At 33.1% G+C, this 21,034-nt stretch overlaps 1 protein-coding gene across 1 annotated transcript; it reads left to right on the forward strand.

Annotated features, from left to right (window-relative positions):
• Positions 1-11,222: 11,222 nt before the first annotated feature.
• LOC134707418 (peptidoglycan recognition protein-like) lies at positions 11,223-16,085 on the forward strand. Its single transcript, XM_063567140.1, has 3 exons — positions 11,223-11,389; positions 13,282-13,476; positions 15,505-16,085. Exons 1-3 carry the CDS (start codon positions 11,305-11,307, stop codon positions 15,843-15,845), a joined length of 621 nt encoding a protein of 206 aa, XP_063423210.1. The 5' UTR covers positions 11,223-11,304; the 3' UTR covers positions 15,846-16,085.
• Positions 16,086-21,034: the final 4,949 nt, after the last annotated feature.

Genomic DNA, 21,034 nt, shown 5'->3' on the forward strand with positions numbered 1-21,034 from the left:
AAAACTTCAAAACGCACACTGAGAATTGAAAATTACACACTGAGAATTAAAAATTACACACTGAGATTTCATAAAGACGCACTGAGATTACAAAAATGAAAAACGCACACTGAGAATTGAAAATTACACACTGAGATTTCATAAAGACACACTGAGAACAAATAAACTGAAAACACACACTGAGAATTTGAAATTACACACTGAGAATTTTCCTTCGATTTGGTTCCAAATTATTAATAAAAAAACTTTAGAAATACAACAACAAGAAAAATACCCACTTAATACTCTTATTACAAAATATAACCAAATGGTGAAAAACTTTATTAAAATTATAAGAAAACATTGGAACAATCTGCATAAGAATGCAGTGAAATTTTTACCCAAGTGTCTATTATAGCATATCAACGTAACAAAAATATAAAAGATTAACTAGCGAAACCAGGGAAACAGTTGGAAGACTTTTGAAAAGGGACCCACGGTTTTAAGTTAGAAAAATCATCCCGATACACTGGTAGTAATGATCTGAATTATAGGCAACAAACTTATGAATATGAGCGATGTTAAGTCTTGAAATTTATTACGAATGTTGGTTGAAGGAATCGCATTTCATTATAATGACAAGAGTTCTTGAGATCAAGATATTAATCTGTCGAATCATTCATCTCATGAATATTCATTAGTAATTTGCATATTAATCTCAGTGTGTATTTTTGAAATCTCAGTGTGTAATTAACAATTCTCAGTGTGTGTTTTTCAATTTATTTCATCTCAGTGTGTCTTTTTAAAATCTCAGTGTGTAATTTTGAATTCTCAGTATGTGTTTTTTATTTTTTTAAATCTCAGTGTGTAATTTCGATTTCTCAGTGTGTTATTTTAGGTTTTTAAATCTCAGTGTGTATTTTTTTCGAAAAAAGGGTTTAAACATAGTTTTGACGAGAACGGCTTGCCATACTTTGGCGTCGTGGTGGTGTAACGTCGTGTTGTAGGAACATCGTGCAAAACGTTAGTATAATTAGACTATACGTTTAATATTTCACTTAAATACACAACGGTATGGCTTTAAAATTATCACATATTAAATACTTGTGTGATTTTTAACATGTTAGATGCCGATAAAGACGTGTGACATAACAGAAAATGTTTAATTAATAATTAGTCGCTAAAATACTGTGCCCAAGCTAGCCGCACATATCAGTATATATTAGCATTGTCCCTTGGTGCATCTTGCAGTTGTGTTGGTGCATCTTGCAGTTGTGTCATTTTGAATAGTAATGACTCCTCTGCACCAGACACGAGGATGACATACCAGTTATGTGCAACTTCTTACAATATCTTACCATATCATTAATGTCCCGAAACACATTTTAATATGCACCCACCATGCCATATAGCATCGTCCCTTGGTGCCTCCTGCAGTTCAGCTATATATATTTAGCCTACTCACAGTATATATTTTTTTTGTTACTTTCTAGACGTGTGCCTGAGAAGAAGGTTATATAGTAGCATGGATTCGAATCCCGGCGAGGGAAGAACCAAAAATTTGCGAAAGCAAATTTACAGATCTAACATTGTTGGGTTGATGTTTAGACGAGTTGTATATATATATATATATATGGTCGTGTGGTCTAGCGGGACGGCTGCAGTGCAGGCGATTTGGTGTCACGATATCACAGTAGCATGGGTTCGAATCCCGGCGAGGGAAGAACCAAAAATTTGCGAAAGCAAATTTACAGATCTAACATTGTTGGGTTGATGTTTAGACGAGTTGTATATACATTATGTACACAGCCATGTATCACCATCATTGATGGCGATCCGATGGATACATCTGTTGTAGAGTTGTCACTGACTCAGACGTACTTATGAATATAATTATTTTCTGTGACTGTATATTACATTAATTTGTAGGATCCTTTACTACAGATAATTTAGCTGATCTGTAACAATAACATCTTCATGCCTTATATATCATGTACTGTAGTACGCCGCTAGATTAAAACTGACGTGGAAAGGTAACACATGCCCACCGAGAGCTCTTTTTTTGAGAGCACAGGTGGTCGTGTGGTCTAGCGGGACGGCTGCAGTGCAGGCGATTTGGTGTCACGATATCACAGTAGCATGGGTTCGAATCCCGGCGATGGAAGAACCAAAAATTTGCGAAAGCAAATTTACAGATCTAACATTGTTGGGTTGATGTTTAGACGAGTTGTATATATAGCACAAACAGCATTTTCCAAAAGACCAAAAAAGTAAAAAAGTATATTTAAACAAGAGGAGTATATATATATATATGGCACAACATCCTGTCCACAAGTTAACAACTTTTTTTCTTTCTGTGACGTATTAAATTTATATTGAGATCCAGTTTGTTACATCTTGTGATCAATCTTATTTGGCAATCGTCAATGGCAGTCAGCAGGGTTAAAGAACATCAGTTGTTCGACCTGTTAGTCAAATGCGTTTTGTTTACATATACTTTTTCACTCTTTTGGTCTTTTGGAAAATGTTGTTTGTGCTGTTTTTAGACCCTTCTACAACGAAATTTGTTTGACATGCACACGTATAAAAATTGCGGTTTTTATCCAACGCAGTCATAGGTTTGAACGTAGTTTTCAATTTAGACTCGTTTATATTTTTTGTTTGGGCATGTATCATATTTTCCCTCCGGTTTATATGATCCGTTCATCCTATATATTGACTCTTAAAATTCAAGAGTTAATCTAAAAATGAGGGTACTTTCTCTAAAAAATGAGGGTACTTTTTATTTGGCCTTCCAAATACCGTTTCGATCCCTAACATCACTGAAGAGACATTTATTGTCGAAATCCGGATATGGTGTACTAAAGAAATATTGACACCGAATGTTTGTGGCACAACATCCTGTCCACAAGTTAACAACTTTTTTTCTTTCTGTGACGTATTAAATTTATATTGAGATCCAGTTTGTTACATCTTGTGATCAATTTTATTTGGCAATCGTCAATGGCAGTCAGCAGGGTTAAAGAACATCAGTTGTTCGACCTGTTAGTCAAATACGTTTTGTTTAAATATACTTTTTCACTCTTTTGGTCTTTTGGAAAATGTTGTTTGTGCTGTTTTTAGACCCTTCTACAACGAAATTTGTTTGACATGCACACGTATAAAAATTGCGGTTTTTATCCAACGCAGTCATAGGTTTGAACGTAGTTTTCAATTTAGACTCGTTTATATTTTTTGTTTGGGCATGTATCATATTTTCCCTCCGGTTTATATGATCCGTTCATCCTATATATTGACTCTTAAAATTCAAGAGTTAATCTAAAAATGAGGGTACTTTCTCTAAAAAATTAGGGTACTTTTTATTTGGCCTTCCAAATACCGTTTCGATCCCTAACATCACTGAAGAGACATTTATTGTCGAAATCCGGATATGGTGTACTAAAGAAATATTGACACCGAATGTTTGTGGCACAACATCCTGTCCACAAGTTAACAACTTTTTTTCTTTCTGTGACGTATTAAATTTATATTGAGATCTAGTTTGTTACATCTTGTGATCAATTTTATTTGGCAATCGTCAATGGCAGTCAGCAGGGTTAAAGAACATCAGTTGTTCGACCTGTTAGTCAAATGCGTTTTGTTTAAATATACTTTTTCACTCTTTTGGTCTTTTGGAAAATGTTGTTTGTGCTGTTTTTAGACCCTTCTACAACGAAATTTGTTTGACATGCACACGTATAAAAATTGCGGTTTTTATCCAACGCAGTCATAGGTTTGAACGTAGTTTTCAATTTAGACTCGTTTATATTTTTTGTTTGGGCATGTATCATATTTTCCCTCCGGTTTATATGATCCGTTCATCCTATATATTGACTCTTAAAATTCAAGAGTTAATCTAAAAATGAGGGTACTTTCTCTAAAAAATGAGGGTACTTTTTATTTGGCCTTCCAAATACCGTTTCGATCCCTAACATCACTGAAGAGACATTTATTGTCGAAATCCGGATATGGTGTACTAAAGAAATATTGACACCGAATGTTTGTGGCACAACATCCTGTCCACAAGTTAACAACTTTTTTTCTTTCTGTGACGTATTAAATTTATATTGAGATCCAGTTTGTTACATCTTGTGATCAATTTTATTTGGCAATCGTCAATGGCAGTCAGCAGGGTTAAAGAACATCAGTTGTTCGACCTGTTAGTCAAATGCGTTTTGTTTAAATATACTATTTCACTCTTTTGGTCTTTTGGAAAATGTTGTTTGTGCTGTTTTTAGACCCTTCTACAACGAAATTTGTTTGACATGCACACGTATAAAAATTGCGGTTTTTATCCAACGCAGTCATAGGTTTGAACGTAGTTTTCAATTTAGACTCGTTTATATATATATATATATATACTCCTCTTGTTTAAATATACTTTTTTACTTTTTTGGTCTTTTGGAAAATGCTGTTTGTGCTGTAGACCCTTCTACAACGAAATTTGTTTTACATGCACACGTATAAAAATTGCGGTTTTTATCCAACGCAATCATAGGTTTGAACGTAGTTTTCAATTTAGACTTGTTTATATTTTTTCGTTTGGGTTTGTATCATATTTCCCTCCGGTTTATCCGTTCTTCTTATATTGACTCTTTTAAAAAAAATTTCAAGAGTCTGTCTAAAATTGAGGGTAAATTATATGGCCTTCCAAATACCGTTTCGATCCCTAACATCACTGAAGAGACATTTATTGTCGAAATCCGGATCTGGTGTACTAAAAATTTGACACCTCATGTTTGTGGCATAACATCTTGGCCACAAGTTTATTGTTTTCTGTTTAGTATTAAATTTATGTTTAGATCCATTTTGTTACATCTTGTGATCAATTTTATTTGGCAATCGCCAATGGTAGTCAGCAGGGTTATAAAACAAGTCAACAGTTGTTCGACCTGTTAGTCAAATGCGATTTGTTTAAATATACATTTTCACTTTTTTGGTCTTTTGGAAAATGTTGTTTGTGCTGTATTTAGACCCTTCTACAACGAAATTTGTTTTACATGCACACGTATAAAAATTGCGGTTTTTATCCTTTTTGATCGTAGTTTTCAATTTAGACTTGTTTTATATATACTCCTATATCTATGTATGAAAACTGTTGTTTCTTATTTGTGTTTGTAACTATGTATACTGTATTGTTTATTATATTTGTAAATTAATAATATTATAATGATATTATATCATGCTTCTTGTGAGCCCATTTTATGGAAACAACGCATCTTCTTCTTCTTCTATGTGAGCTATTGCTCGTAGTGTACGATACCCTCCTGAGTACTCAAGAAAAAAAACCATTTTGGTCTAAACATTCAAACATTTATCATATTAACAGATCGTGACCAAAAGGCGCTTCATCTTCATTTGATATTTGGAAGTTGCGGAACGGGGCGGCTGGTGGATAAGTTCTATTCTAATTTTTTATATCATTGAAACGAAACTTTATGTGGCTGTCTTTGTTAATATATATTCTCTTGACATACAAAACTATGACATCCATTTATCTCAAAAATACATGGGTCACAGATTTCAATTATTCATTCTAGATCGAGTTATTAGCTCTTTGAATACATGTGTAATAATTGTTTAATATTTGAATGACATTAAATGATTGATAAATCGTAAAGTTCCCACACCGCGTGTGTATTAACCTGGTAAACCAAAGTTCTGTATTTTAAAACCAAACTGCAGAAAAATAAGGCAACTATGATATACCAATCATTAGTTTTTTTTCGAGAAACATCAAAACTCAGTTACATTCTCTAAAATATAACCCCTAACAATGGTGTTAAACTGATAAATACACCTTATATAAGAATGCCAGATTTTGATTGGTTGGTACCCAGTGTATTTTTCGCATATTCTAACATTTTTTCCTCATTTCAAACGAATTTGCATGTTTTATACCACTGCCGGTGAATACCATGGTATTTGCCATTTTGGATATTCCTTTTTAGCTCACCTGGCCCATTGGGCCAGGTGAGCTTTTCTCATCACTTGTCGTCCGTCGTTCGTCGTCCGTCGTCGTCTGTTAACTTTTACATCTGACATGGGTAAAAAAATTTATAAAATCAAGATCTATCTGCCCTGAAATTTTCAGATGAATAGGACAACCGGTTATTGGGTTGCCGCCCCTGAATTGGTAATTTTAAGGAAATTTTGCCGTTTTTAGTTAGTATCGTGAATATTATTATAGATAGAGATAAACTTAAAACAGCAATTATGTTCAGCAAAGTAAGATCTACAAATAAGTCAACATGAGCAAAATGGTCAATTGACCTCTAAAGGAGTTATTTCCCTTTATAGTCAATTTTTAACAATTTTCATAAATTTTTGTTAATTTTGGTAAATTTTAAATTTTGGTAAATTTTTACAAAATGTTTTTCTCTCTAACTACTGGGCAAAGTGCATTATAGAACTATATATTGTTAACAGCAAGAGTGTTCAGTAAGTAATATCTTCAAACACATCACCATCACCAAAACACAATTTTGTCATGAATCCATCTGTGTCCTTTGTTTAATATGCACATAGACCAAGTTGAGCGACACTGGCTCTTTAAAGCAAAAAGCCGGCGCAGAGTTCATATCCGTTCCATCATGCTCCGCAATACTGCACTATATTGTGTGTAGTGTTACAAAGAATTGAACGGAACGGATATGTGATCTCTGCGCCGGAGATTGCTTTAGAGCCTCTAGTTTATCCTCGCGAGAATATTCGCGCCAAATTTTTGGGATATGACACGTATTAGTACATGTATAATTCCCGCGGTTCTATGCTAATATCCACTTTAAGGTAACACGATACCGAATGACGTTACGCCACGAGTTATCGTTCCTGACGTTATCGATAACGTTTACACATGTATACAAGCCAATGCAGCAGGTTATGCAATTACATAGTGATCTTAAATAATAAAACAAATATTTTTGGTAACAATGTGACATTTTTAACCGAAACTTTTTCTAGATGCCGAGTGCCAAGAGTTTTGATGCAATATGTAACAGTTAACTTATTTGACATATATTGCTTTATCGTTTTCCGGCAATTCTTCTGCTCATTGTTAACCTATAAAAATGTATTACTTTACTTCTAAATATTCTGTTTCTTGAATATTTAAGCATCTGCACGATTTAACTATATATGTTCTTATGTATAAAAGACTGAGTTTTGTCACTTATTTTATTTTTGGTTTATTTTTGCAATAAATACTTATTCATGATGCTCGCCGAATCCCTCTAACAACTATTTTAATATATTTTAAAAATGGTCGTCAAAAACACCGCTCGGGCAAAATGGAAAAAGGTTATCACCTGGATGAGAATTCGAATAGAATTAGGCGAAAAAGAACAATACATTGTACAATCAGACTTTGAAACTCATACAGAAAATAGTTTGTTAGTATGGAATGTGAAAAAGTGGTTTAACTTTGTTATTTTGCCGAAAAACTTTCCCTGTGTTCCAAGTATAAACAGTCTCTGAAATTCATTGGTCTGTAGAGAGTAAATACGATATAGTTTCTGAAACATTTATAAAATAAAGTGCTAGCTTTGTAATCATATAGACCAAATCTACACGGGACAGACAGCAAATTCGGAATGAGGCCTGAGAAAGTTAACGTAGACTTAGAAATACATGAGAACTTGATTCGTTAAAAATGAAATAAAAATCCATTCAGGTCCAGTTAAAGTCTGATTAAAGACAGCCCCATGTATCCACTTGCGTATTTAACGCAAGTTGATAGTCAGGATTGGCTGTAGTCAGACTGGTTCCGTGACATGTTTTTCTTTCAAAATTTTCAAGCAAACGACTGACTAACTTTTTATTCAAACGACAGAAATAGTATTGTTTCGTAGTGAGTACAAATACATTTTATTTTTCTGACAATGAACATAATTTTATTTTACGAATTACACCCCAAGGGTGACTAGGGAATAGAATGGTCACTTGGTCTTCTTCCGACCGACAGTAAAATGCTTCCAAAGTGAGGCGTCCATTTGGCTGTGCGGGATGTATCAACTTTGCAGCCACATCCGGTCAGAATGGGGACATTTAATCCGATGCCTCGAATAAAGAGAGTGCTATGCTCTTTGAAAATCAAAAACCTTTGCAACAACTCTTTGAGTGGTCGATCCGTATGTGGACTGTTGCAAGATAAAAACATTCTATCCCTATCCAATATATATATACCCTCATTTTCCTGTGTCATTTCAAATTTACTCGACCATAATCCCGGAACGCCTCTATTACATAACCTACCAATTGTATTTATTGTTATAATTTTGTTCTCGCTCATACATGTAACATGCATGATCTATTTGTCACTGGACGTAAAGCAAACAGCAATAAATCCTACAATTTACAACCGTCACTTGAAACTTTAGTTGTTAAAATTCAAATCATTGCCTCTAATTTTTCAATTTAAAAGAAATCGACAAAGTTTACGAACATTTACGGAAAAAAGAAATATCTACGTTACCGCTTGCTCATTATGGAAGTGGGGTAACATGAGACTTGTAAAAGTACAAGCATAAATAAAGAGAACAAATTACTGATTTGAGTTAAAGGCATGACTTTTAACATAGCTTTTCATTAAGAGATACATTTATAATTTAAATTATAAATTTGTCGTCTTTGAAATCAGTGTTTTACAGTAGTCCTGTCAATATTCTATTCATACACATAGATATAAGAAGATGTGGTATGAGTGCCAATGGGGCAACTCTCGATCCAAGTCACATTTGTAAAAGTAAATGTAATTAAAAGAGTTTTTCCTTCAGTTGATATTTTCGCGGTCGTTTTATTTTCGCGTTTCTCTTCTCACCGCGAAAATAGCGAAAATAAAACTACCGCGAAAATTTCCCTGTTTACAGTATATGGAACATTTATGTGTACAACAGTTGGCTGTTATAATGATACATGGAGATATGGGATATGCAATTTATAAGAAAGCAACATCTGGAACCAAGGCTTAGTTTTAAAGACCGTACATTGACCTATGGTTTACTTTTTTAAACTGTTATGTATCAGGATCATAATTTTCACAACTAACAGAATGTGCAACCTTTTTTTGACTGGTGCATCGAATGTGTCTTTTATAAACAACTGTTTTCAAAATTGTATTTTATCGTCCCGAACATGCATGAACTATTTGCCACTGAACGTTAAACAACCATCAAAAACCGAGCAATTATAAAACTGTTAACTGGATCAACTTTTTAAAGTACTCTATTTCTGCATGGATAAAGCGATGACACCACCATCAGTGTCTTAAAGGGTGGAGTTAAAAAATCAGTTATTTAAATGAATCACACGTCGAAATTTCTCATGTTATTTCCGCGTGAGCTTTACAGAAATATGAAGGTATTTTTCATGATTTTAATTAAATTTTAGAATTAAGATATTATTTGAATAATCTTGTTTAAAAAAATTACGTGAATATAACGTGTACCTATTTCCGGTGATTTATTCATGAACTAGTGTATTATATTCAGATTCACGTGGAACTAACCAGTTCAAGCAAGTTTCAAGTATATATAAAAAAGAAGATGTGGTATGACTGCCAATGAGACAACACTCCACAAGTCTGAAGAGACCTAACTGTTACAGAAATTAACAACTATAGGTCATCGTACGGCCTTTAATAATGAGAAAAGCCTATACCGCATGGTCAGCTATAAAAGGCCCTAAAATGACAATGTAAAACAATTCAAACGAGAAAACTAACGGCCTTATTTATATAAAACAATGAACGAAAAACAAATATGCAACACATAAACTAGGTTGTTCCCCTCCGTAAAACATTCAGTATGCCTTTGGAATATACAAATGATAACCAAGAATTTCAATAACGGCCGGGAAACAGACTACACATAAACAAACCACAACCACTGAATTACAATATGCTCGTTTGGTGTGAAAATCAGACAAAATTAATGTTAATTCATTTGAGTGAAATTTCTATTAGCGGGACGAAATATTTCATATTGCATTACTAGGAAATTTACGACTACCGACAGAGGAAATAAAATAAAATAAACACCATTCAGATTCCGACACATATTTTGTTTTCCATTTCTCTGAGTAGGAATAACGTTACATTCTGTATTCAATAACGTCACACATTTTCGGCCAAATTCTAAGGGTATCAATCATTTTTGAAGCCATTTATCTCAAAAACAAGGATGGTGACATATAAGTTTCTATACGTGTATCGATTCAGTATGCAATTCTGGATATTATGTTAGTTTTTTGTTTTTCTCCGTATATCAGAACATAGCCATTCATTGGAAAATCTAAAAAGTTAAGCCGAAAAATAGGCATTTCCCCTATATACCTAAGTAAATTTGTCGCCAAAATTGACGTTTTCTTATGAAAATACCAAGAAAACAAAAATGGTGACCCCCATTTTTTATTACATATTCCGATGTAATTCGATTCAAAGAACACATGTGCCAAAAAGTTTGGAAATCGGGAGATATGCCATTCGGTATCGTGTTACCTTAAATATTCATCATCAAAATTATGCATAAACATGTTTATGAATTTCAGCCTACAAGTAAAAAACAAGATTTAACTTTACCTGTACAGAGAGTTTGAATCGATATCTATTCGGTGTAATTAAACAGATATATCATGTTATGGAGGGGTATTTGCGAAAAATGCCAGTCTATGGACCGAATTTCCTCCGCCTAGCGGCCCGGGAAATTTTACAGTCCCTTGACTGTTTTTTTCTCTCGCAAATACCCCTCCATAACATAATGTATCTGTTCATAATCGTAACTGGAATTACGACGATCCCAATATGGCGACGGCAGAAATAGGTAAAACCTTTTCAGTCATTTTTCTCAAATGCAGCCAGTTGCTGTCACGAGCTACTCATCATCTTTATTGTAACAACACCAGTCTTCATTTGAGAAAAATGACTGAAAGTATTTTACTTATTTCTGCCGTCTCTATAAAAAGACTGGAAAAACACATGTCAGCAAAGGTTAATTAGATTAATCAAAACATTATGTGCTAAATTGGTTGGTCAAGTGATACGAAGTTAAGTGGTCGGGCAAGGCCACTCTCACAAAATTTCATAACAAATCTTTTTCAAAGTATAGACCTACCTTTACAGTATTTTATATGCTTGGTTAAACAGTTTGTATTAATAATACACTATAAATAGTAAACATTTACATAAATAGCATTGATTATTTACGTCTGTTATTGTGTGTGTCAGACAAGCTCGTATTTCCGGTAACTACATTTGTAATATACTTTTGGGATTGTAATTTATTCATCAAAATGGCGCAAATGCAGTTTGACGATATAAAGAAACAAAATATGATGTCAGTATTATTTTCTCTGGAATATGTGGTCGATGGAATAAGTAAGTTTGTAGACGATGAATTTAAACAGCATCATATTAGACTTGTGAACATGCTTACTCCTATGAATCTTCCTCCTTGTACAGGTACCGTGTCTTGTAGTATAGTGTTAAAAAAAGATCTACGAAACTGGTGCTCAACGTGTTTGCAATGGAGGACAACTATACTATCTTGGCATAAACATAGATCTTGGATTAAACCTGATTGGTCAACGATAAATTCTTCAGAATGGCCAACTGATTCAAAAGAAGTTGAAAAATGCTACAACCCTAATTGGTGCAATAGTATGAAAGATTCTAATCCAAATCCTCACGATGTCTCTGTACTTGTTGGGAAACTAATAAATTGCACCGATATACTCGCATTATTCCAAAACTCCAAAGTAAAACCTAAGAGAATAAATTGGATCCGCAACACAGTATTTCATAATTTAAGGGATGTAGAAAAAGATGAAAAAGAACAATACTGTCAAGATATGCTTGATTTTCTACAAACTCCCTGCATTTGGTCGTATAAAGAGGCGAAAGACGCTTATGTTAAAATTCAGATATTTAAAGAACAAAACTATATCGACATTATTAAAGACAAAATAATTGAAGAACAGGAAATAAACAAAATGGAGGAAAGGATAGCATCGCATGGATTATCATGTCACAATATTTCAATAGCGATGGTGATATCAGTTTCGGTATTAGTTTTAGCCATTCTAATACCCGTGGTTTATTTAGGCTTCCAAGAACTAGCGAAAACTCAGTACCACATATATTTTGTTACTTATATGGAAAAACTACTTTTTGGGAATAGATTTGAAGGTATATATGTATTTCATTACTTTCATTTTCTGTGTTTTCTGCAAATATTTTTTTTCCATTTCATAAAAAGGAATTAGTACACTATAAGCGAGAATAAAATGAGACCATGTTTAAAGCTTAAAATAACCAAGAACACATGGGGTTTGTTTATCGAACATAGTTTAGGATCAAGACCATCTTGTGACATATTGTATATTTGTCCCATCCTCGTATTTTCTGAAGTGCTCCATAAAATAATCTGATTTCTCCTTGTGACTTCTACTCATTACTGCTTTTGTATCAAATATAAACTAGTAATCATATTATTATTTACTAATTTAAAAGCGATCACTATTCGGTGAAACACGATTCACTCTTAAATATTCGCAATGGAGTTACATGAATCAATGCCTTAATCTTTAACGATAACTTTATATTTGGTGTTAGAATTTTGATTTGAAATAACAAATATTTTCAAAATGAATAATCTATTATAGTAGTCAGATAGTGTTTTTTTTATGTAATTTAACAAAGTATATAAAGTCATGGTTATTGAATTTATATATCAATTTTATTTATATAACATATTTTTTTACCCGAGTCCACATGTAAAACAAATGTGCCCAAATGCAACCCTGAACTGCATGCAAACGTAAAACATTTCAATACCAAAATACGCGCAAACCTAATGCGCCGGTCCGAAGTGGGTTTATCAAATGTGTCCGAAAATTGGAAATATCCTAAGTTTAGGACACTATCTTATGTAGCTTAAAATTGTTTTAAGAAGGTCCTAATTTTAGGGTATATTGTAGGATGGTAATTTTATAAACAAGTACGGACACTACCTGTATATACCTGATTTTAAGAAGAATGGCAAATAATAAACTGAAAAATGTGCTCGAATGTATTTCTTATTCAATTGTTTTCAGTTTCAATGCTATAAAGTATAAGTATAAACATGCTTAAACATGGAAAAGGTATATTTGAAATCATCGTCAATCAACGCAGCTAATAAGAGTTTTGATTTTGGAGAGATTAAAATGAACTCTTAGACTAATTGATTCCTGTATTATAAAGACATGATTGTTGTTTGTTTTATTCAGAGGTGATAGCATGCGACAATACTTCCCTGGTTACGCGAAATAAATGGGCTGCTAGGCCTCCACGGAAAACAGAGCTGCAATCGATTCCCGTGATGAATGTCTTCATACATAACACAGCAGGACACCATTGTGAACAACAGACGGAATGTGCACAGACTGCCAGAGCTATTCAAAATTTCCATATGGACGGAAACAGTAAGTCTATTTTATAAACTAGTAAACTTTAAAGGATACTAGAACACACCCGTGACATCGCGGGTCCGTGACTGAATTAAAGTATATAACTGTGCGCAAGCCTTACTTTAGTATTAGTATTGTCATCTGATAAAATGATGCCTATTATAAGATACACAGTTTTCTCTGCTTTCAAATCTTTCTGTTTGAACCTGTGGTCATGATAAATACTAATTATTTGGAAAACAAAAGGTCCAGGAATGGGGTATTTTTTAATTTTTTAATTCTTTGATTCGCTGTTTTACGTCACTCATGCCCGCTAACAAATTGAAAACTGTACCTATACGCCTTATTTTTAGTCCAGATTTTTAGTATTCGTATTGTTATCTTAGAAAGGCTTACTGATTAAAATACTACAATAGGTAACAATTTGACAATTTAGAAGTGTCAACCCTGTGATTATGACCCGTGTATATAGCATATTAATCCTGTATACACTGTTTGGTGGTGCCCCTGTCGGATGCGGAACGTACAGATAAGGTAATAAGTAACAGGTGATTATACTATTGGTATCGGTATCGGACTCGACCCGGAACTTCTTAATTATTGGCAATATTAATTACGTGGAAAACAAAAGGGCCTGGAGTGGTGTAATTTTTAATCTACACCTTTGTACTATATAAATTGTATATAAAGTTGAATTCTTTGATTCGTCGTTTTCACGTGATGACGGCTGACAAATTGGACCTCGTAATTTTAGTATTATAGATACGTATACTGAGGGACTGTATATACTAACATAAACATGACTCGTCTATATTGATTTTAACTGAGTACTAAGCCTCCTGTTCAAAGCTACCACCCAACAATACACTTAGTGTCGAATGTCTGATATACGATTCTAGTAGTTATTTGCGTATAGAAAGTCCCTGGTATACTATATGGTTAATAGTTAGATTAACACTTACGTATAACGAAAATATCGGCTGTAAGTTCATTATTATGCTTTATTTATTGGAAGAGCAAAATCATAAATAAAAAAGATACAGAAGATGCACTCCATTATTAATGAAGATGTCCTCATTTCCTTTTTCAACGGTTTTACAAGAAGACACATTTCTGCATTGGTCTTATCAAGGGAAAACATATGAATGTCAATAATCAATCTATGATTTTTTTTTCTTCGGAAAATTCCCTCGAACTCTGTCAATACTTATGTTTCCTCTCTAAAGAGTTGACATAAACAGAAGAATAGGTACGACATAAATGAAACACTGAGTTTGTCTTGTAAAACGTTTTTTTTCCTTACTTGTGTGCGTACCAATATTTATTATGAGACATTTATTTTCATATTGACTCACTTTATTTAGGTAAATGATGCTGCTATTTTCAATTATTTATTTTTTAATATAATTTACTACTGATAGAAATTTTGGTTTTCATGATCCTAGCATGCTTCTTTTAGTAATTTTATATTGTAGAAGCGTAGACAGTGCGTACATTTTCAGAATAGAGTGCTTCCACGCAAACATAATGTACTCCGTTCAACGCTTTTATATCCCCAAAAAAACCCATTCAATTCTTTTAATATACGAAAAATATAAGACTAATACAACAGCATTGATTTTAGCACGACACATAAACACGCTGATTAGAAGAATCTGGCCAATATTGTGTATTTTTATAAAAAACATGTTTGTCCAATTCAAATTTTTCGGTACAAAAAACGAATATTGTTACAGCCGCCTTTAAGGTGCGTTCCTTCTCTGTCTATCTACTTTCATTAAATGTGCACAGTTTGAAAAAAAATGAACCAATTTCAATGAGGGGTCATCATTGTTTTCAGCGCATTTTCTTTTAATTCTTTAAATTACATCTCACAGCAAAATATAGTGATATTTGCATTAATTTATATTCTTCAAATTCGTACATATAACAAAAATAGGTATTTAATAATCCTACCCTTCAACTCTACTTTTACATGAACTTGTACTACAGTAATTTTAACCTAATTAAAGTCGCTATACAGTAGTTCTATTTTTTTCACAGATTGGGATGATATTGCGTATAATTTCATGATAGGAGAAGATGGACGAGTATACGAAGGCAGAGGATGGGATAAAGTAGGCGCTCATACTTTAGGATGGAACAAAAATTCAATAGCTTTTGCTTTTTTTGGAAATTTCAATGACAGAAAACCGAAACCAATTGCATTGGAAGCATTGCAAAATGTTATCTCTTGTGGAATGAAAGACGGTAAAATTTCTCCGCATTACACGCTTTATGGACACAGGGACAAGCGTCCAACAGATAGCCCAGGACATCATCTTTACGCTGAAATTAGATATTTTAAACATTTTCATAATAAACCAGAGAAACACAAACAATGATTATACAAACATTAGAATATCACGGGTGAACATTGAGAATTTAGTACCGCAAGAAACAATGTGAAATACAAAAGAACATGTCATGTTTTGGTACACTGAATCTTTTTTCATTCAAATATTATTTTTCATCAATCCAAATCATTATGGCTTTTTTGTTAGCTGTAAAGCTCATAGGATATTGTCCTCTGACAGGGAAACGATTCTTAGATTCCAAATAAAGTGCAACCAACGAGCATATAATCCGATTAATTTTTTTAAAAGATGTTTGATCTTAAAAAATAGTTTTTTTTTTTATGAATGAGTCTCATGAGATACGATTTTTTCTTCAAGCGGATGTTTTAATATCATTTATAGTTAAAATCTTACCCTAGGGGATGAGAACTCAGTCTGTCTAACCGGTACCTTGTTTTCTTTTCAATATCTCTCGACAATGAAAACATTCAAATTCGAGATAATTATTTTATATAAACGCAACACTTACAAAAAATGAACCAATTGCATTCCAAATTTAACGCCCAAATATAGGTCTTTGCGAACACTAAATAGAACGTACACATATTTGATTGATTGATTGATTGATTGATACGTTTGTCTTGTCATTAATTACATGCATAGACAAACACGTATGAATGAGAATGAAAATTTGCAATGTCTCAAAGAGACAATAACCCGACCAAAGCAGAAAACAGCCGACGCCAACAATGGGTCATCAACACAGCGAGAAAACCCCGCCTCCGGAGGTGGGCTTCAGCTGGCCTCTGAACGAAAAGTGTACTAGTTTAAGTAAAATGGACATCACACTTAACTCCATGACATATAAATGAACTAAAATAATAAAAATAACACATACACGATTGTTTACACATTTGAAGTGTATTTCTGTAAGTATTATGCTACATGTACATGTATCATAGTATGTGTTAAAAACTAATACGTACGAGTTCTGAATAATAAACTATACTGACGGACTGTAAAAAGGCAACATACATGTTGGTGATTTATTTTACCAAATTATGATGTATCTTCTATAACTTCAATTCATGCTTATCAAACTGCTTTCTGCTTAAGAAAACGTCGCAAAAATTTCGTCTTTAGCGATATTCCAAACTCATGAATGGTTGTTTAGTATTTTGCCTCCATGAAACATTTTTTTCAATCTATAGATATAGGAAGATGTGGTGTGAGTGCCAATGAGACAACTCTCCATCCAAATAACAATTTAAAAATTAAACCATTATAGGTTAAAGTACGGCCTTCAACACGGAGCCTTGGCTCACACCGAACAACAAGCTATAAAGGGCCCCAAAATTACTAGTGTAAAACCATTCAAACGGGAAAACCAACGGTCTAATCTATATAAACAAAACATATCCACACTTACATAACTAAAAAACAAATCCTTACTACCGCGATTGAGCAAGGTTGAATCAGACTAGGTTAATAAATGTTTCTCGTTCACGGTTTTTATGCCCCACCTACGATAGAAGAGGGGAATTATGTTTTCTGGTCTGTACGTCTGTGTGTTCGTTCGTCTGTTCGTCCGATCGTCCGTCTGTATGTCCCGTTTCAGAATAAAGTTGTTGGTCAAGGTAGTTATTGATGAAGTTGAAGTCCAATCAACTTCAAACTTAGTATACATGTTCCATATGATATGATCTTTCTAATTTGAATGCAAAATAAGATTTTTGACCCCGATTTCACGGTCCACTGAACATAGAAAATGAAAGTGCAAGTTTCAGGTTAAAATTTTGGTCAAGGTAGTTTTTGAGGAAGTTGAAGTCCAATCAACTTGAAACTTAGTATACATGTTCCTTATGATAATTATGATCTTTCTAATTTTAATGCCAAATTAGAATTTTATCCCACTTTCACGGTCCACTGAACATAGAAAATGATAGTGCGAGTGGGGCATCCGTGTACTGTGGGCACATTCTTGTTTTTATATAGATTAGACTGTTCAAAACTTGTTTTTACATTTTTACATACATGTAGTTAGTTTCCTGAAAGGTTAAACACTAGTGATTTTTGGAGCCCTTTATAGCTTGTTGTTCGATGTGATCCAACACCGTGTATCATCGTACAGCGGGTATCGGTACTAACTAAGCGGGCATGATCGACTTTGAACTGACACGGTAACGAAAATCTTTGTTTTGTTTTATCAACATTCAGTGTACATTTCTCAACATCTGAAATTCCTGCTCCAAAATAATTTTCGCATCGATTTTTCCTATTTATAAGACATATTTTATATTCTAATAAGAACAATTAACTTGTAAATGCGCTCATAGTTGTGAATGTCAACACCAACTTTCAATGTCGATACAATTGTCGAGACATTTACATGTTTTACCTGAAGAAAGCTAATACAGGGCAAAAGGGCAGAATCAATTTGCGCCAATTGCAGTTTTGAAAAGGTATTAATTGCGCCACTCTCTTTTATTTTGATGGTATAAATTGCGCCAATAAATGAAATGAAATTGCGCCACATTTACCTGTAAATATTTTTTTACCTATATCTTAAATGTAACTTTTCATCTTAAGATTTAACTGAACACTCATAACATTAAAGAAAACTCGCCAAAATATAAATTACTTAGCAATAGAATATTTTTTCACGAGTCAAGATGTCAGATATACCAATCAAGACAATAGAGTCTGAAAGAGGAAAACCGGTCATCATTGTTGAGTTGAAGAACACAAATTTGGTCAGGCATTTATAAGGAATACTGAAGAAATAAGGTTGAGATGTACAGTTAAGTCGTGTTGTGCTAGGTTATTTACAGATGAATCGTGTACAATTATTTTGAATGGAGAATTATATTATATTCATGAAACAAATGTCCAGAAATAAGAACGTAAAATTTTGAAAACTGTGTGCACAAGAAAGCAACCGATATGTTGTCAGAGCGACCTTCAAAAATGATAAATTCAGAGCTCTTCAAAATTGAGGAAGAAAATTTAGAAAAGAAAGATTCAAAAACAGAATATTGGATGACTTTGCTGTTGTAACAAATAAATATGATGAATAACGATACAGAAAAGGAGATAATTTTATTAGGATGCAAGGCTAATTTTAAATTTATGTGTACAATGTCAGAGGAATTTTTTGCTGATAGTACTTATAAATTTGTCCAAAATATTTCAAACAACTTTATCCAACGCCTGGAAGGGAGGAGGAAAGTCAATCATTTAGTTGTTATATATAATAAATAAACATAGATAAAATTGGCGCAATTAGATGATTATTTTATTGGCGCAAATGATACCTATAGTTTTGAAAATAAGGTGGCGCAAAAGAAGTATTGGCGCAATTAAGTTGTGGCGCAAATGAGTTACTTTTTGGCGCAAAAAGATATCGCCCGGGCAAAAGTAATAGTTACCAATCATAAACCTATCTGTGATTACTCATTCCTTGAAACTTTTTGGGTAATAAACGAGTATGAACATTTTGTTTTTGTGTGCGGTGTGCTGCAACTTAACTATGCACCGTACAGAAAGATTTATGTGGTCAGCTAAACACCGTACACAACGCTTCTTTTCGGAATAAAATATAGAAAGAAAAAAATATGCATGAAAGATTTCAATGCCAATTATGGAAACAACTATACTTATTACACACGCACAGTGGCCTTCTATCAGAAAAAGAATTGCAATGCATATAGAATTATGTCGGATGAGACGAGTGCCAACTTCTTTGACTAGTATTTGTTTTTAGTACTCGTTCTTGTTTTGGGGAAATAATGAGACATGTCTAATCATCAATCTACGACCAAATGATTTCTTAAAACAACAGTTATGTTTAGATTGAGGTACACATTGATCTTATGTAAATAAAACAAAGGTCAAAATCGATCACGCCCGCTTGGTAAGTACCTATACCCGCTGTACTGATGATACACAGTGACCAAGGCTCTGTGTTGAAGACCGTACTTTTTGACCTGTAAAGGAATCTTTTCTCAGTGTTACTTGAGTGGAGAGTTGTCTCATTGGCACTAAAACCACATCTTCTAACATATATAAATAAATAAAGACTTCTTCAAAACATTTTTATTGATATAAGGAAAAAAAAAGATATTTGCTCAACGACATAATTCTTTTTCTTAAAACAAAAACGAAAATTCAGGTTGTTCTCAGAATTGAATCCAAGAGAAAAACCTGGATGAATTCCAGGCAAATTCGCGCAAACGTTATATACCATTTCCTCTCGAAACGTAATGCTTGTCATACTAATTTCGCGCAAATGTAGCTCTCCCCTCTATATCTAAACAAGTATAAATAATAGAAAAACATTTTGGCATATTTTAAGTGTATAAATGCTACATGAATAATAAAATAAAATTATCATTTGTTATATATTCATATGCAGTTCAAAGAGTTCTAAAAAATTGAAAATGTTTATAGAACACTGAAATGATATCCCATCTTTAAAATAATTATATGCAAAACTGGAAAAAAAGGATTAAATACTTAATTCGTTGAAAAAGATTTTTGTTTCTTATTCAAATCAAAGAAAGCATATGCAAAATCATTTCCTCTCTTTTTTAAAATCTATTCCACACATTCCATTAATCTTTCTTTTTTAATATATATGTAAAATTGAGAGGACACCTCGGAAATAAAAAGGATTTTAATACCAAATCCAACATATAAAATTGTTGTAAAATCGCTTTAACTGTCTTCTAAATCCAACATCACAGAACCCATAAATAAAACAATTTGCAAAGCTATTGAGAAAAAAGCACCAAAGAAAAGTATTATAAATAATTTTTTGTTCAATATTCATTCTTTGTACGAAGTCTTTGTCGATATAAGTAATGATTTGGAGAATAAGATGCGGGAAATAACTGATGAAAAATAATACAGTAATAAGGAACATGATGAAAGTCGTTTTTTTGACTCTTTTATATTGCATTACAGATCGGCGGTTAAAATCTATTCTTTTATCATCGGTCGATCTATTTGAACCAGTCATTAATTCAGCTGTCTTATGTGTATCTAATTGTTGAAGCATTCGTTCTTCTGGAACGGGATTCTTGTTACCGATGTTAGTCTCTTTCGTCATTAGTTTGTTTGTCTGAAATGAATTCCTGTTTTTATCATTTTCTAAAATAGTCTTTGCTATCAATGCATATAAAGCTACCAGTACAACAAACATCCCAAACATAACTAGAATCAAAATTACATTGAAG

This window comes from Mytilus trossulus, chromosome 2 (assembly GCF_036588685.1).
Source record: "Mytilus trossulus isolate FHL-02 chromosome 2, PNRI_Mtr1.1.1.hap1, whole genome shotgun sequence".
NCBI lineage: Eukaryota > Metazoa > Mollusca > Bivalvia > Mytilida > Mytilidae > Mytilus > Mytilus trossulus.

Coding starts and splice junctions, on each gene's coding strand:
- LOC134707418 (XM_063567140.1), top strand. CDS start 11,305: ATGGCGCAAATGCAGTTTGACGATATAAAGAAACAAAATATGATGTCA. Junction 11,390..13,281: donor ATATGTGGTCGATGGAATAA/GTAAGTTTGTAG, acceptor TGTTTTATTCAG/AGGTGATAGCATGCGACAAT. Junction 13,477..15,504: donor TTTCCATATGGACGGAAACA/GTAAGTCTATTT, acceptor TTTTTTTCACAG/ATTGGGATGATATTGCGTAT.